This window comes from Perognathus longimembris, chromosome 12 (genome assembly GCF_023159225.1).
Source record: "Perognathus longimembris pacificus isolate PPM17 chromosome 12, ASM2315922v1, whole genome shotgun sequence".
Classification (NCBI taxonomy): Eukaryota; Metazoa; Chordata; class Mammalia; order Rodentia; family Heteromyidae; genus Perognathus; species Perognathus longimembris.
In genome coordinates this window covers 26,280,021-26,298,629 of record NC_063172.1, presented here as the reverse complement: position 1 = coordinate 26,298,629, position 18,609 = coordinate 26,280,021, and the positions used below count along the sequence as shown (strand labels likewise).

General features: G+C 32.1%; 1 protein-coding gene across 36 annotated transcripts in view; it reads left to right on the top strand.

Moving 5' to 3' along the window:
- Rims2 (regulating synaptic membrane exocytosis 2) overlaps window positions 1–18,609 on the top strand; it is a 380,757-nt gene that overhangs the window by 158,966 nt on the left and 203,182 nt on the right. For all 36 annotated transcript variants that reach the window (XM_048358539.1, XM_048358538.1, XM_048358540.1 and 33 more), the window contains one exon: window positions 11,890–12,815. In XM_048358539.1, coding sequence (XP_048214496.1) covers window positions 11,890–12,815 — 926 coding nt within the window. The remainder of the gene's footprint in view (window positions 1–11,889; window positions 12,816–18,609) is intronic.

Genomic DNA, 18,609 nt, shown 5'->3' with positions numbered 1-18,609 from the left:
CATTCTTGACCATATCACACCAGTGAATATGAATATGCTCTTTTTCTGGATAAATTGCTTCCTCTGAAAAACAACTAACCCAAAAGGGTTTGTTGCATGATTATGTACCTGTCTTAGAAGCATAAGGCCCCTGAATTCAACTTTAATAATACACACGCACACACACTCTCTCTCTCGCTCTCTCTCTCTTTCTACTCTGCTTTTTTTAAAAAATCCTCCAATGTTGACTGTAAATCTAGGTTAAAACACATAGCAATAACCTTGCCACAACCTGGATTCTGTACTATCTTGAAATTTTCTCTGCCAAATTAATTAGGCATTTACTTTAAATTCAGCTACAAACACATGGACAAAATATAACATATTTGCCAGAATTTAGAATGAGTGGTCTCTAGTTCATCTTCTAATATAATGTTCACTTAAACTACAAACATTGTAAGTATGTTCAGTATTCTGTCATTGCTATTAGTATCCTGCTCTTCTGATCTCTTACTAGGAGCACCCATTAAACTCTGCTTATAGCATTGTAACCCTTTTCTAGCTCACTTCTTGCGACTCTTCCAAATTTTTTCCATAAGCCAATCTACTGGTTAAGAAGCATCTAATCCAGTAGCCACAGTAATGACCCCACTTCGCTGGTACCACAGTACAGCTGTGTCTGATACTCTGAGAGAAGAGCTTAAGATGAGTAAGGATTCATTTTACTCATGATGTCAGAGGGTTGCTTGGTCCCATGTACTTGGTCTGAGCATGATGGCAGCAGAGGCTATGGTGAAAGAAACTGTTCCTTTGTGGTAGACAGAAAGTAGAACAAGAGGAAGGGTGGAAGGCTGGGATAGAATGCACTTTCCAAAGAGATACCCCTAATGACCTACTTCTTCTACATAGTTCTTGCCTCCTAAAGTTTCCAGAACTTCCAAGAGCTAGGTATGTTTAAATATGTTTGTAATTGGGATATGATGAAGGAGAACTGTGGTTTGAGATCAGCTTGTGCTACATAGCAAGTTCCAGTACATCCTAGTTACATAGTGAGACTTTGGCAAAAAACAAACAAACAAAAAACCACCAAACCAAAATCCAAACCAAATAAGTCAAAACCTGTTAAACAAAATAAATTCCCAAAATAGTTCTATCAGCTAACGACCAAACATTTAACATAGTAGGGGGATTTACATATAGCTTTATGAAGAAGGACAAATATACAGGAAAGATAACAGTTGGAAATTGCTGCTATCTAATCCAATAACTATTAGTATTTGTTCTTCCATTCACTTTTCTTTCATTCCTGATATTGTTCATTATAGTTGAATGAACAGTTTCACTGTAGTCATTCAAATACATATAAGTACAATAGTACATAAATTGAAAAATTTTCAAGATTTGTACCTGCAACTTCTTTCCTTAGAAAAAAATAAAATACTGTTTCATTTTAAGAAGCTATTTTTTATGGAATAGAGATTTAACCTTAAAATGTAATATGTACTTGATATTGATAAATTGTCAAACACAATTCTCTTTTCTACTTAGAATTCCTAAGTCATTGACAGCTTAGTAGATTTCCTCCCTTTGTGCTTTGCTTGGAGTTCTGTTACAGAGACTGATAAGTCCTCTATCTTGGAGGAAGGATCATCTTCCAATGCAGCTCCCAGTTGCCTATTTAGTTCTCCAATGAAGGCCAAAGGCCAAAGGCTGTGTTTTTGTTTTTGTTATTTTTGGTTGAGGGTAAAAACTCTGGAGACATTCTTGTTCTTATTTCCCTATCTTTTGTGTCTACTTATTGTTTTTATGTGACAAAAACTTTCTGCTTCAGTTTTGCAATTACATTTCTCTAGGGAAGAGAGCTAAGAAATAGGCTTGGGGTTTAGTAGGTAAGTCATATATTTTTAATGTGAATGATTGAAATGTACGGGATATGCTCTGTTGCACTTGATCTTTTGTATCTGAAAGTATAGTTAGCATTCTTTAATTTTTCTTATAAAGTATCTGCTACTGAATAAGACTATCAGTTCTTCTGTATAAGGCACATTAAATATGTTTTTCTGTGTTAAGTCTATACTGTCTTTGACTAAGGAAATCTTTTGGTAACTATAGATAAATATTTGTTAGTGTTTTGGAATACTCATTTTTTTTCAAATTTTTATTATCAAACTGATGTACAGAGAGGTTACATGGAATACTCATTTAAAATGTACACTTTATGGATTTACATTGTTATTTTCTGTCACATGTATAGTTATAAATTGAGGTATAATGGCAAGGTACTTACAAAGCAACTTTTAATATTCATTAAGTTTTTATTTTTATGAGTAATATGAAAGGTCAAAAGGAGAATGAAGAGTGCCTCTGTACTGTCAAATACTGAATTATCAGTTTTGTTTTTGTTAAAGTAATACAGAAGTTGATTTTAAAGTGGTAGTAAATTTTCTGTATGTTTAATACATTTCTAATAACAACTATTGCCTATTTTTTGTTTTTCAAGTAGTTATCTATAAAGATATTTTATAATTTTGACAATTGTGAAATGTATATTGTTGATAAAATATTTTAGAAATTAGATCATGTTGTGAGATGGTTCTGTAGAATTAGAATGGAACGATTATCTCAAGAAAAAGTGTAAACAAAATATATTCTACAGTTAGAAAAAAAAGAGCTTTCAAATTTATAATTAAGAGAAGACTATATTTTCTTCTTTAAACAAAATATATTCTACAGTTAGAAAAAAAAGAGCTTTCAAATTTATAATTAAGAGAAGACTATATTTTCTTCTTTTCCCTTATGTCCTAAAAATAGTTGGTCTAAATATTCTTAGAATTGCTAGCTGTTGACCAGTTGTGTTATAAACACAATTGTGTTATATATGGTGTTTATACCCCCTGTGCATGTTTGTGTATAGGCAGACATACACAGAAATCTCATAAGATGAGGACTGAATGGATAACAGTTTTGCACACACTGAATAAAACTAAAAGACGTTCTGTGTAACATAAAAAAATGAGACTTTACTCATGTTATGATTTATTTTTTGTATGTATTGTTGATTATTCTACGAGGATGTACAGAACATGAAAAGGTAATTGCACTCTTAGCTTTTAGGGGAATCTGATTATTTCAGCATTCAGCACTGAAATAAATTAATTAGTTAAAAATCAAGGATAGCTATTTGTTGTTCTATAACTGTCTAGGATAGAAGCTGAAAGCAGTATTCACACCCAGTGGGTTTTCAAACTAGTCTTCTTCAGTTTCTGTGTTCTTTCCCCTTTTTTCAGTTAGAGTAGAGACTGAGGACTTCCCATATGCTCTTCAAAACAACAAAAAACAACCCCTCCCCTCCCCACTGTTCTTAGTGAAAAGGCTATCTTGATGGTAGGACTGTGGTTGCAATTTCAAATAAGATAATCATGTTCTACTTTTTCAATTTTGCATAATAGCTGGTTGACATAAGGGGAATCAGCACTAAGAATTATAAAATCAATTATAAAATAGGAAACAACACAATGTGGATTTAGTAGCAACAGATTCATATAGGAACTTAGGCTCTGGCTTTAGCAGTTTGATTATCAATGAACTTGATTTTCATTTTTTGTTAATTTTTTATAGTTTAAAATTTGAAAACTTTTTACTAGTCTATTAGTTGTGCAAAGGGGGTTAAATTTTGATATTTCCATGTATGCATACAAAATATTAACAAACTCATTACCTTTGATTTTTAAAACCATTTCAACAAATTTTATTATTCTATTTGTGTACATACATACACATACACACACACACACACACACACACACACTACTTCCACCATGTTCACTTCCCTTGTCCCTTATCTTCCTGATGGCACTCACCTCCAACAGAGCCTGTTTTGCTTTCCTGTCATTTTGCCACCACTTTTAAATATATATGAATTGTACAAAGAGGTTTTACCATGGTACTTTACACATTCACAGTTACCCCAGATATTGGTATAATAATGGCTCCTACATTTATTTGACTTTTTAATTTGAGACGAGGTCTCACTTAATAGTCCAAATTGGCCTCAAATTTATAATTCCCTACCTCAGCCTTCCAAATGCTGGGCTTATAAGTATATGCCTTCCATCTAGCTTCTCACATATCAATTATAATATTTTATTTGTTTTTGTTTAATCTGGCAGTCGCTCCAAACAGTTCTGTATGATTTGGTTATTATGGATTTGTTTAGCAAGTACTGTCTTTGTACCTGTCACTCTCTCAAAGGATTTACTTTAGTTATGTTCTTATAAAATCTAGGGGTAGGCTAAAATAGAACCACCTCTCTAATTTTCATAGAAACTTAATGTTCTGTTATCAGGAAAATAGCTTTTCTCTAATTCCTTACCTCTCCCTGTAGTAATTCAGTTCAATTCAATTTTCAGTTCAAGTTTCAGTTCAATTTTCTCTATATATGTTGGAATGTTAACTAAATTCTCTAGTCACCCTAACAAAACACCTAAATAGCACCAAAATGAAAGTGTGAAAACATTGATAAAAGGTAAAGCTTTTGCTAGTTCACTTGGAGAATAGTACTTGGTGTAATTTATTAGCTTTTTCTAAATTTTAGTTTGAAGGAAAAACACAAATAAGGATTTATATTGTAGGTAGGCTGTCTAATTAGGGGAAAAGTTAGTTTTAGCACCTAGCATAAAAATGTTTTGCTTATGTATTTTTATTTACTTAATTAAATATTAAGTATCTTCTGTATGCCAGTCATTGGGATAGGTGACTCTGGCCTGTAACATATTTTAGCACATGAAAAGTGATAATTATGAGATATTTAAAAATCATAACTAGAAGGTGATACATGTAAAAAATAAAGTAAAACTATTTAAGGAGATTAATTTGAGAGCACAGGGAGGGAAAGAGGAGACTGAAGTATTAAATAGAATGTGTAAGGTACATCTCTTAAGAAACTGGAGTTTAAGGGAAGACTTGAGGAGGTCTTATCATTGGGTATGGTGGCACAGGTCTATAATCTCAGCACTGTGGAGCATAGGAGGTATAAGTGGAAGCACTTTAAATTCAAGGTTACTCTGAGCTATGTAGACAGATTCTGTCTCAAACACTCACCAAAAAGTGCTAGAAAGGAAGCCAGAGAGGGACTCAGAGAGGAGGGCAAGCAGACATTTAGGAATAGATAGGCTGGAAAACTGAACAGTATTCTTGGCTGAGGGATCTAAGATGGTGAAAGCACAAGAGTACAAATAAGATTAAAAGACAGGATACAAGAGAGTAATAGATACTAGGTCCCATAGAAATTGATCTTTATTGTAAGCAAAATGAAGAGTTACCCTAAGGTTTCTAAGATATAAGTGACACAATCTGAGAAATTCTTGCAGGAGGATAGGGTAGAAGCAGGAAAACAATTTAGGAACTTTTGTGAAAATGACATGAGAAATGTCTGTGACTTTACCAATTATACCAGTTGAGGTGGTAGGAAGTTTCTGGATTTAATATACTCAGCTAACAGATTTACTCATGGATTATATGAGCAACGAGGAAAGAAGTACCATTAACCGCAATAAAGAATGCTGCTTTTCCTTAAATCCACTTATCTCCATTTCCCATGCTATAAATTATATCTTGCTTGCAGTGCAGCAGATAGTACTACACTGAAGGAAAACTACCAAATAAACTCATGCAGCTGGTAAATGAAAGGAAAAGTGAGCAGGAGGAAAATTTTGATTATTGTATAGACTGTAATGTTTCTTAAACTTTCTAGACTTATTCGCTTAGAAGAATCAAGGTTTGCTTTGGGAAAATTATTTTTCAGACCTATATCAACTATGAGGTGTAAATGGTTGAATTTAATCACTAACATTCCTATGAAAATGGATGATTTTGAGTTTTTAGTATTTTTCAAATTAAGAATTTACAAGTCTTATATTAGGAACTGAGAGATAAAAATAATTGTTTTATTTTTATTTGTGTTTGTGTGTTCTCCAGTCTTCTAAGATGTACACTTAATTCTGGAAGGAAAGTGTGTAGATGAATCCTGAACAAATGGTTGAATGATGTTACCAAATACTCCCAAACCTTCAGTTAAACGAGATATTTTTAGGAGACTAAAAAAGTAGCACAGCAGTTTTTGTTTTTTTTCCTCACACCTCAATCACTTTTTTTTTTTAGTATTACATGAATTATTTTGGAATCATTTAAATATAATTCTTACAAGTATAATATTAACTTTTAGGAAGTTGGCTTTTGATAGGAAGGAAGGAACCTGATATTTTCTCTTTCCTCTTCTTTAATTTTTAAATGATTACATGAAGGTAGTAAAATATTTAAGTAACAAATTAAAATGATCAATGGTGTATTATTTATCCATAGAGAAGAATGATATTATGGGTTTTTTTTGGCAGGAAAATAGGTAGAACTGGAGATCATTATGTTAAGCAAAATTAGCTAGACTGAGTATACAAATACCACATGCCTTTTGACATATGCATGCAGACTGAAAAAAATGACATGAGTGTAAAATAGGGCTCTTTTTTTTAGGCAGGGGTGGGTGGGAGAGTGAAAGAAGAGGGTGATATCAGTAAATATGATGGAAGTACTTTATATGAATATATGAAAATAGAAAAATTACGCCTGTTAAAATTGATTGAATAGGGGAAAAAGAAGAATGAGAAAGTAATAGGGAGATTGAACTTCACCAAAGCACATTATATGCATGTATGGAAAGATATAAAACTCCTTAGTGCAACTAATGTGCACTAATTAAAATAAAATAGATTCATTATCTCATCAACTTAGTTCATGAAACATACATTTTCATTCTTTACGTGGGTGCTTCTACTTTTGGGAATGGAAACATCTTTTTAGTATAAATTACAAAACTTGTTATGAATAATTAAAAAGATATTATAGATTAGTCCTGTTGAACTGTCACTGTCTTTTGTTATAGTACATTTCACAGTAAAAAGCCATTTAAAAAGCTAGAGAACTGTGCAGCAGAATGATCAATAACAAACACAGTGAATTCTGTCATTTTAGAAATACTGTAATTCATATGGGAGGCATGGCTTATAAGTTTCTAAAGCCTCTAGTTTTAACTATATTGTCCAGGAAGACCTTGGGTCTAGATTGCATTTGGTGTTCAGTATTGCCAGTCACTAATCAGCTAAGTACCATAATCCTTCTTACAGGGTACATTCTTCCTTGACCTGGAACTATATACAGCTACATAGTAACAGCATTAAAGAATAACCTTTCCTTAACAGGCCTGTCACTAGAGGATTTTATAACTTCAGCTTTGAATGAGTGCTGTTTTATGTGTAACTTTTTAGTAATTGAGTTTTGAAATCAAATGGTTGTAAGCAAGGAGTGACTCAGATCATCTGATTACGGATGGCTGCTATGATTTTGCTAGGGCTGGAAGGATTATGTGAAAGCACTGCCTGGCACAATGTTGATGTATTTTCGTCAACATGATGCTTCATGCTCGACAGATGTGCATTGGTTGAACAAAAGGTAAAAAATGAAAAACATTAAATATTAATCAAGATATGTAAAATTTTATGTTTTGGGAAACATAATTTGGTTGTTTACAGCTTTTTGTAGTTACAGTAAGGATGGAAGCTATTTATTTCATGTTTTTCAGGATCATATACTTCTGTTTAATCCTAAGTATCACTATATTTTAATAGCTTTGATTTTAGAATTTTTTTCACAGTATTATGCTTGAGCTCTACGATTATCATGAAATTGTATTGTTGAAGTATTATTTTCATTTATTTTGTAATTTATACACCTTTTAGAAAAATATTGTTTCCAGATTATTGATTTTGCAAATATCAGTTATGTGATTTTATTTATAAAATGAAAAAGAACTCATGCTAAGAAAGATTATGAATGAGAGACTTTTATATAAATAACATTTTATTATAAGAATATAAAATTTCAGTTTGCCAAAATTACTAGTATTTAAATCTTTAATTTTGCTTTCACTATTATTTAAAATTCTTAAAATTAAATATATTCTCAATTCATGATCGAAATATTGTGGATACTAGAACTTATTATGTAATTTTCATTGTGCCTATGTTTTCAAATGTTTACTTGCTTATGTTTTCAGAGTGTTGATGATTCTTTTGTAGTAAATAAGGACAGTATTATAAGTGGTATAGTTAACACAAAAATAAAATAAACTAATAAATATGATTAGTATAAAAATGGAAAATATGGTAAAACATGGTACATTTATATATAATATGAAAACCTGAGACTGTCTTTGGAAAATTTAAAACAGTGACTTAAGTTAGGAAACACAATTTCTTACTTGGAATTTTCCTATCAATCAGTATGACTTTTGAGCTATGAAAACTTTAGAGTAATTGATAGAATTTCTTACCCACATTATTATGAATAGAAAGAAAACATTTATAATGTAGTATTTAGTGTGATATGAACTAGAATATTTTGAAGTAAATGGAGTCATTAGTCTCCATGGCAAACTGTACCCAGTGAATGAAAATATTATACTCATTAAGGGAGATTTAGGATGGTTAAAATATGATTTTTTTTATTAACAGGTTTCTGTTAAGACCACTATTATATGGTAAAACACAAATAATTATTACAGTGTAAAATAAAGAAAAGTAGTTAAACTGATAAAATATATGCTAGGGAAATAGAAAGTGAATGTAAATATGTATTGCTAATACTATATTAGAAAATAGGAGTTGTAAAAAATTAATATACTATGTAGAGTCACCAGAACACTTTATTTCTTTAAAAAAGATATGCTTTGGGGCTCTGTTTTTTAAATTACACAGTGTCTTTGAAGGATTGATAGTTACATTCCAGATAAATTTATTCCATTGCTTTGAGTTATAGCTTATGGGTTAAATACTGTAACATGCTTTAGGATTCTTTAGAGAAATGTACAGATTATCATTATTTTCTTTTACTACTAAATGTTTTCTGCCTGGAAACAATCAGGACTAAGGTCAATTTATAAAGATTTGTATCAAAGACATAAATTGTGAATCACAGTATCGAATTTGGATTTCCTTTAATTCCTGAAAATACATTAAATATTGTTTAAGAAATGTAAAGTTTGAAATTTTAAAGTACAATGTATAAGAAATAATGATATAGCTGGTGTAAATTATTTTGATGGACTATTTTAGTGTCACTGGTAGCAGATTTTTATTGCGTGCCAATGATACAATGAAAATGAACTTCTACTAGTTTTTAATGTACCACAGTGTACTATGATTTAGTCTATTTTAAAATAATTGTAGCTAGTTTAAGTAACAGTGACAGTAGTCATTCCAATTTCATATTTATACAGGTCTGTTTTTAAATCTAGGACAAATGAGAATGCGTACTATGATTCACATGCTTCTGTCAGATTTCATAATCTCTAGAACAAAGTGATTCCTGTATTTAATTTTTCTAAAATATGATTTTTAAACAGTTCATACATGGTTGCTAAATACTAATGATTAAATCTTTCTTTTGGAACTAAATTACACAATAGGAAGTAAATATTCTTATTTTTCTATTTACAATCCTCAAAATATTCACTAAATTCACTTTATTTGTATTCAGTAAACTCTATCATTTTCTCAGAATATGAATAGCTTCCTTTAATTTTTAATACTTATATTATACTGAATGTAATGTTAAATATTTTGCTGGCAGAACTAATGCTTTAACTATTCATTTAGACAAATTAACTCCATTAAGTTAGGGTATTAATATTATAAAACCCTAGAAAAAATTAGAAGAAGGTTTTAAGATCATTCGATTTTTGAGATCAAGGATGTTTTGTTTGTGGGTTCCTAGTCTATATTTAAACATTTAGTTTTAATGCAGTGCAATGTTTGCCCAATTCCTGTATAAATTAAAGTCTACAGTCTTTTTATTTTAAATCACTTACAAAGATTAAAAGACTATATAGATTCAGTAACTGGCTAAGCAAAAGTACATCTAAGAAATCAGATCCCCTCTCTTTAGTATTCTTTTTATAATACAGTACTGGCACATAGGAGGGTTTCCTTAGTCACTTGTATAAGATTAATGACAAGAGGAAAAAGAATAGTACATTACAAGCACATGTGTGCATATAGTGTTTTATAGGTTAATACTATTGAATTTAATTTGAATGCCCTAGATTATAAATTTTAAGTTATGAGTATATACTTCTATATAACACTTATAAACCTAAGGTACTTGTAATTACATTATCAATGTTTTATATGAACATATGAGTTCTGAAAAACATTACATCCATTTGCTGAATTATAAAATAAAGGGATAGACTTGTTCTTTTACTTAGTGTGTTTACCTTGTGGTTTCAGGTTTGAATCTACTTGAATTTTGCTTGTGTGAGATTTGAAAGATGAATAGATAACATGAGTCATTGTTGTCAAGAAATAGTTTTTGGCAGTCATGTGGGTAGAGGTGACACTGTTTAGAGAATCCTGAGGAAGCTCTTATTAATTGGCTATAATTAACTCAATGAGCAGTTGAGATTGTTCGCAGCAAATTCCACAGACCCCCCTGGGAGTCACTGCTGCTATCTAATGTCTTTTTTGAGGAAGGCCTTGTCTGGATCCCTAGCTTTCATTCTTCTAGTTCATTCAGTTGTCCAGCTTCTGATTCCTGTATGAAAACCCTTCTTGCTGGAAAAACCTACCTTTATAGCAAATCTTACGGATAGTTCTTTGGTAGATTGTATTTCAGTAAAGAGGGGATGTTTATTCAAGTAGCACAAGAGACACTTGAGAGGATAGTGATGATTTTGCTGATTATGTCACTCCACTCTAACTTTGTCTACTCTTGCCTTTTGTTCCTTCACCTCTCAAAAAAAGGTCTAAGACATTCATAGCTAAGCTGTCATATCTTGGACATTTTTAACTTCAACTGGTCCTACCCTTTTATTATTTCTTGTTCACATCCTGGAAAAATACCCATAGCAGTTACTCTAAACCTCTTTTATCTGCTGGAGTCTAATCCTATTGCTTTTTGTGGATAGTGGTTGATGTTGTTATCTGAGTTCATGGTAGAGATATGGACATGGTGAATGTTCTGTTGAGAGACTATTTGTAATGATTGCAAGATCTATAAAGTTATACCAGTAGAATATGTGTGATTATAAGATCTAAAATGTTATGCCAGTATTAGAGATGTAGGTTGAGAACTTAAGTTATAACTTAATACATTTTAACAACTTAATAATTTGTAAGTTACAATAATAACTTAATAACATATAACTTACAACTTGAGCATATAAAGAAGTGGGTCAGATGTAAAGACCAAGTATAGCAATGCCACCAGACAGGTCTTAATTTTAATGAAGATAGAACAAAAATAGCAATCCTTATATGTAGGGTTTCTGTGATAAGTAAGTGATTATTGTGGTATTAATATAAATTTAAATACTGTCAGATCAGTAAAAGGGATTGGAGAGAGGATGAGGATTTAATGAACCATTATTAGGAGTAATATAGATAGATGACGAATGAAAGCTGAGTCTAAGAAAGTATTCAACTCTTGAGATAAGTCAGTTTGACTTTACTATGTTGTCAGCTAACTTTGATATCATGTTGGAAATAGAGAAAATGGACAGAAATCTTTAAGTTACTAACACTTAGATTGAAGTATAGTAGACAAATAAATTAGAACAAAGACATTTAAAGCAACAGAATATGATATTGGTCATTTAATTTCAAGCTTTCATATATCAAACATATTAGTGGAATTTTAGTAGTCTTTTACATTACTGTTTGGCCTGAATAAAATCAGTTTTATTAAACTTTTGTTATGGTATACCTTTAAAATTAATAAAAGAGAATTATTTCCATTAACCTGGTAGTGAGTCAAAAATTGCAAAAATTGTTTCAATTTGAACTTCTCATTGTTATTTAGGAAAAGAAGTCCATCACTGTCCAGAGACCAGAATAGAAGATACGACCAAAGGGAAGAAAGAGAAGAATATTCACAGTATGTTCCCTCCGATAGCACAATGCCAAGATCTCCATCAGATTATGCTGATAGACGATCTCATCATGAACCTCAGTTTTATGAAGAATCTGATCATTTAAACTATAGAGACTCCAACAGGAGAAGTCATAGGCATTCCAAAGAATACATTATAGATGACGAGGACGTGGAGAGCAGAGATGAATATGAAAGACAAAGGAGAGAAGAGGAGTACCAAGCTCGCTACAGGAGTGATCCAAATTTGGCCCGGTATCCAGTAAAGCCACAACCCTATGAAGAACAAATGCGGATTCACGCCGAAGTGTCTCGAGCACGGCATGAGAGAAGGCATAGTGACGTTTCTTTGGCAAATGCTGAACTCGAAGATTCCAGGATTTCTCTACTAAGGGTGGACCGACCATCAAGGCAAAGATCTACATCAGAACGTAGAGCTGCAATGGAAAATCAACGATCTTACTCAATGGAAAGAACTCGAGAGGCTCAGGGACCAAGTTCTTATCCACAAAGGACCACAAACCATAGTCCTCCTACACCTCGGAGGAGTCCAATACCCATCGATAGACCAGATATGAGACGAACCGACTCATTGAGGAGACAGCATCACTTAGATCCCAGCTCTGCAGTAAGGAAAACGAAACGGGAAAAAATGGAAACAATGCTAAGGAATGATTCTTTGAGTTCAGACCAGTCAGAATCAGTGAGACCTCCACCACCAAAGCCTCATAAATCAAAGAAAGGAGGTAAAATGCGCCAGGTTTCATTGAGCAGTTCAGAGGAGGAATTGGCTTCCACACCTGAGTACACAAGTTGTGATGATGTTGAAATTGAAAGTGAGAGTGTAAGTGAAAAAGGTAAGCTCTCTGCCTCACACATTTTGCTGTAACTGACTGCTGAAAGCTTTCCTTTTTAAGTTTCCTTCTGCTAAAACCTTCAACAGCTAGATATGCCCTTTTAAGTTTTTGAATGGTGTTGATGTAAGGAAAAAATCTCAGGTTATAAGAGACCGCGTTCTGTTGTTCATGTATAAGAAACTACTAAAACAAACCAACAGCTTTCTTCGTTTCTGAAAGTTTTCTTGCATCATTCAGTGGCACATTAAAACAATGTTTAGTAGGTCTAGTGTTAAAACGAACACTTACTTATATGTCCCCAAATAAAAATAAAAATATGTTCACTGTAGAAACATTTTTCTAAATATAAAGTAGGAAAATACATTTTATTCATTTTTCCTTTTCCAGATAGAGCATCATTAAAACTTTTCTTATATTCTTATTCTTTGTTTCCTATGCTATATAGTTTATATATTTATATAATTGGTCTAATTCTGTGTAGAATTTTTTGTCCTAATTTTTCCAATTGATATTATAAAATAAGTCTTTTTTCAAGCCACTAGGTTTTAAATGGCTGTATTAGTGTTCTGTCATAAGGAACCACATCTAAATATTTATTTCAGGCATTGTAGTTGCTTCCAATTGCTAATCTAAGTAATGTAATGGTTAACTTTATATATAATTATTGCCTATGCAACTGAGGCTTTCAGACATATATTTTTGCTCTTTGGATTTAAAAAAAATTAAATTAAATTTTGTTTTCAAGATGATGTACAGAATGCTCTTGAATTTTAAAATTTGAATTCCGTTTTCCAAATTGGAAATTTGGAATTCAGATTTCTAAGTTGTTTTCCAGAAAGATTATTAACATTCTCTTTTCTTCTATCAGAAATTATTAAGCTTTTCATTTCAATACATCAAATTCTTGACAGTTGTATAAGCTACAAAAGTGTCCTCTCATTGTCAATTTAAGTTAAACTTGATCTTGTGGTTGAATGTTTTGTATGCATATTGACATTTGATGTTTTCTATGAATCATTGGTTAAATTATTATTTCTGTTTATTTATCTTAATAGATTTGCTCTTATTGATTTTTAGGATTTGTGCATATAATAGGATTTATGACCTTTAACTTATTTTTCACATTTATTTTCTATTTTCATGTTTGGTTATTTAGAAATATGGAATTGAAGACAGCTACATCTCTGTATGCTTATGGATTTTTTCCCATTATTTTTATTCTTATAAACCCCTCTTTCGTCTTCAAATCAATGAAATGTTTGGCTGTTTATGTTGTTATTTTTACTATTTTTGACTCTTTAATCTTAATAGAGACTATCTAGGTGTAAAACAGAATGCATGATTGGTGAGTATCTAACCTGAATCCGTTGGACTGACCCTCCCGTTTCTTTCTTCACTAATTTTATTATGGTATTTGATGTTTGGTCCATATGTTTTTTTTAATAAGCACTGAAAGGAATCTAAAAGGAATTCAGAAAGGCATCTAGATATAAAATTTTATAAAGTAATTTTTATACCATACAGAATAGAATTAATTAGAAAATAAAAATTAAGACACCTCCTATTCTGAATAAAACAAGAAATATGATTTAAAAAGAACTATCAAGACTTGGGCTTGGGATGTGGCTCATATGGTAAAGTACCTTCCTGGTAAGGATAATTTCTTAAATTTAAGCCCTATTGCTACCAAAAGTGAAAATAAAAAAATAAAGGGAAAGAAACCAGCAATGAAAGTGAAAAGAATAATGGGTCCTTTAGGAAAACTCATAAAGTTTTACTGGGTAATGTAAAAGATGATGTGATTGGAGGTTCATGTTCCTAATTAGAAATAGTAAATATTATAAAGATGCATATAAAATAATCTCTTCATATTAGCCATAATCCCAAATCAACCCTTTAAAGATCTTATTTTCTAAATTTAATTTCTAAAGTTAAAGGAAAGAAATACTGGTAAGAATAGCTAAGAGTAGTGAGGGATAATTCGTTCAACCAGGTATTAATAAAATGAAAGTGCAATATTTCATTTTTATTTGCATATTTATTATATATGATTTTGAGCCAGGATATTCAACAGGAATAATAAATAAGAGGCAAATGAAATTTCAAACACAACTAATTGATGCTAATAAAAATTTGTGTGTGGGAAGACATAAAACTGTAAAATGAGTTGGAGGTGTGACTCAATGGTAGAGGTCGGCCTATCCAGTGAAATACCCTGAGTTTAAACCCCCATATGGCCACAAAACAAAAACAAAATTTAAATTCTCATGCATAACACATCTCAGTAGATGTAGAGAAGTTTTCAGTCTAGTGTTGCCAGTTGTATTTAAATAATTGTGTGATGTATTGATAAGTTCTTTAATTTTGTGAAAATACAGTATGTCTCCCAAAAAAGCAAATGATTCCCCAATAGCAAGGGAAAGGTAAAGTGCATAATTTAAGTGGCAAAATTATAATTTTAGATTTGTTAAATCTAAATTTATTGAAAGTTGGATGACTTAATGGGGAAAATGAGTCAAACATCTGCAGTATTCTGTATTCTGTGAGTCACAGATTTTACTTATTGATAGTCTCCTTAGACCCATATACCTGTTGGTATACCTAGGCTCTACTATATTGAAAATGTGATATGATTGAAAAATTGACAGATCAATGGTATTTTAATAATTTTATATTTAAAATGAACACATAAGCTAGGCATCCATGCCTATAATCCTAGCTACTCAGAAGCTGAGATCTGAAGATTGTGGTTTGAAGCCAGCCCCAGCAGAAAAGTCTATGAGGCTCTTATCTCCACCTAATCAGCAAAAAGCTGAAAGTGGAACTGTGGCTGGCTCAGGAACAGTGCAGGTGCTGAGTTCAAATCCCAGGACCAGCAATGAAACAAAACATACTAACAACAAAGAAAGTGTTTTATGGCTCAAAAACATCTTCTTCATTGTTTTCAGTTTCCTGTTCCATTTCTCTTTTTCTATATAATCTTTCACAAATTTGCTAGGTAAATTTGGATTAAATAATGTAATTAAAAATTTTTAGCCAACCTTAACTAAATTGCACAAAGCAATATTATCATAGCAAAAGAATTCTTTTCAACCCTTATTATATCACAGCTTCTACCAGATAAAGGAGACTTTCTTGATCTTTTATTAATAAAATGTTATAGTTTTCTCAATTTAAATATTTTTCTTTGCTGTTGTTTTGGTTATTTTGTTTTGTTCTTAGGCTATATTGGAATAGCAATAATTTTGACTCTTACTCATGTATCACATAGGATGGATATAATTACTTTAAATCTAAAGAATTTCACTCACATTTAAAATCTGTCTCCTCACTCATATATCCTGATAAAAGATTATGGATTACATCTATGAATGATATGGTCATTATTTGTGCAAGAGTGAAAGGGAGGTTTAAAAGAAAGAATATATATTTTGGAGTCTTAAGATCAAATCTTAAGACATGTGTTTTTAACTAACTACATGACCTTGTCTGACATTTTTTTTTTTTTTTTTGGCCAGTCCTCGGCCTTGGACTCAGGGCCTGAGCACTGTCCCTGGCTTCTTCCCGCTCAAGGCTAGCACTCTGCCACTTGAGCCACAGCGCTGCTTCTGGCCGTTTTCTGTATATGTGGTGCTGGGGAATCGAACCTAGGGCCTCGTGTATCCGAGGCAGGCACTCTTGCCACTAGGCTATATCCCCAGCCCCTTGTCTGACATTTTTAACCACCTTTAAATCTGCTTCTATACTTACAAATCTGTTAATCAAAATGATAGCATTTTTGATGTTCGTTAGTTGAAGGGTCAAATAAACTTTCTATCTTCTTTCTCTTTCTCTTTCTCTTTCTCTTCTCTTTCTCTTTCTCTTTCTCTTTCTCTTTCTCTCTTTCTCTTTCTCTTTCTCTTTCTCTTTCTTTCCCTCCCTCCCTCCCTCCCTCCCTCCCTTCCTTCCCAGATATGTATATGTGTGTACATATATATGTAATTATAATATGTACTATGTGTATAGCTACAAATTTAGTCATACATGATAATTGTCAAGTAGCATAGATTACTTATTTTTTAATTTTATTTTCAAGGTGATGTACAGAGGGGTTACAGTTACATATGTAAGGTAGTGAGTACATTTTTTTTTTCAAAGTTGTTACTCCCTTTCTCATTTTTCTCCCTCTTTCCCTCCCCCCTCAATTCCTCCCTCCTCAAGTTGTACAGTTCCAACATATTGTCTTGTGAATGTTGCTGTTGCATTGGTTCACCCATTGTATCACCATTTTGATGTTTCCTTTCCCTTCCCTAATTCAGATAAATGGATACCAAAATCAAATACAGTAACAACAGAGGATAAATTATAGGAAAAAAAATGAAGGAAAAAGAAATAATATCACATAGTACATTAAAAACAAACAATGAAGAAAAACCTCTTGTTTCCATATCTTGGAGATTACTTATTTAGTTTGTATTTTCATAAACTTTCAGATAGACTGTTGGCTTTATGATCTCACTTATGAATAATCTAGTACATGATTCTTAACCGCACTACTAGATAATTGTATATTTTTTCTTTTAAAATTGTTATTGTAAAGGTGATATACAGAGCGGTTACAGTTACTGAAGTTGGGTAATGAGTACATTTCTTTTTCAACAGTGTCACCTCTTACCTTGTTTTCTTCCAGTTTTTCCCCTTAATAATTGTGTGTTTTAATTGTCATGTGCATCTCAAGATGCTTGGCAGCATGCCTGGTACCTTTTTTGCTCACTTCCTGTTATGACAACCAAAAGTTACTATCAGTATTTACTATTAATGGCTCCCTACCCTCCTAACTTAAAAAAAAAAAAGCATTTAGAAAAAACCAAACTAGAGTGGAATAAAGAAGAAACTATTTGAAGTGCACAGAGTAGAGATGATTGTTCTGTAAATATTTTCTTCCCTTTTGTTAATTTGTGTGTGCGCACACATGCACTTTATGTTCTGAAAAGTATAAAATATATGGTCATCCTTTAGTATTCTCAGGGGATTAACTAGGAGATTCCCATCCTGACACCAAATCTGTGGGTGCTCAAATTCCAGGCATAAAATGGAGTAGTATTTGCATATAACTTGTGCACATCTTTCTCTAAGATTTAAATCATTCCTTGATTACATCTGACATCTACTACAAGGTCAATGCTATATAAATAGTGAAAAATGATAGGAAAAAATGTCTGTACATGTTCACTGCAGCTTTATTAAACTGGCTATGTTTCATACTGTGAATGATAATCACAGTTGTTTTGAAATTACTCCCTTGTCATTTTCTTTTTGCCAGTCCTGGGGCATGAACTCAGGGCCTGAGCACTGTCCCTGGCTTCTTTTGCTCAAGGCCAGTACTCTACCACTTGAGCCACAGCACCACTTCTGGCCTTTTCTGTGTATGTGGTGCTAAGTAATTGAACCCAGGGCGCCATGCATACAAGGCAAGCACTCAACCTCTGGGCCATGTTTCTAGCTCCTCCTTTACCATTTTTTTGACTCACTTGATGCTTGTGTTTCCTGCATCCCTCCCTCTTGTCCCTTAGATGTAGAGACAGGTTTAGTAAAGATATTCAATGACTAATTGATATAGATAGTATAGATGATGTAGTTTATTAGATGTTTATTTTTTCAATTCAACAAATCTGTATATAAATCCAGAACATCTTGGTCAATATCAGTGCCTCCATCATTCCATTAGATATATTTTAATTTTAACATTTTAGTTCCATTTTTAACCTTTCATTATATAGTCTTGCTGTCAATTGCCCAACCTTACAAAAGGTAA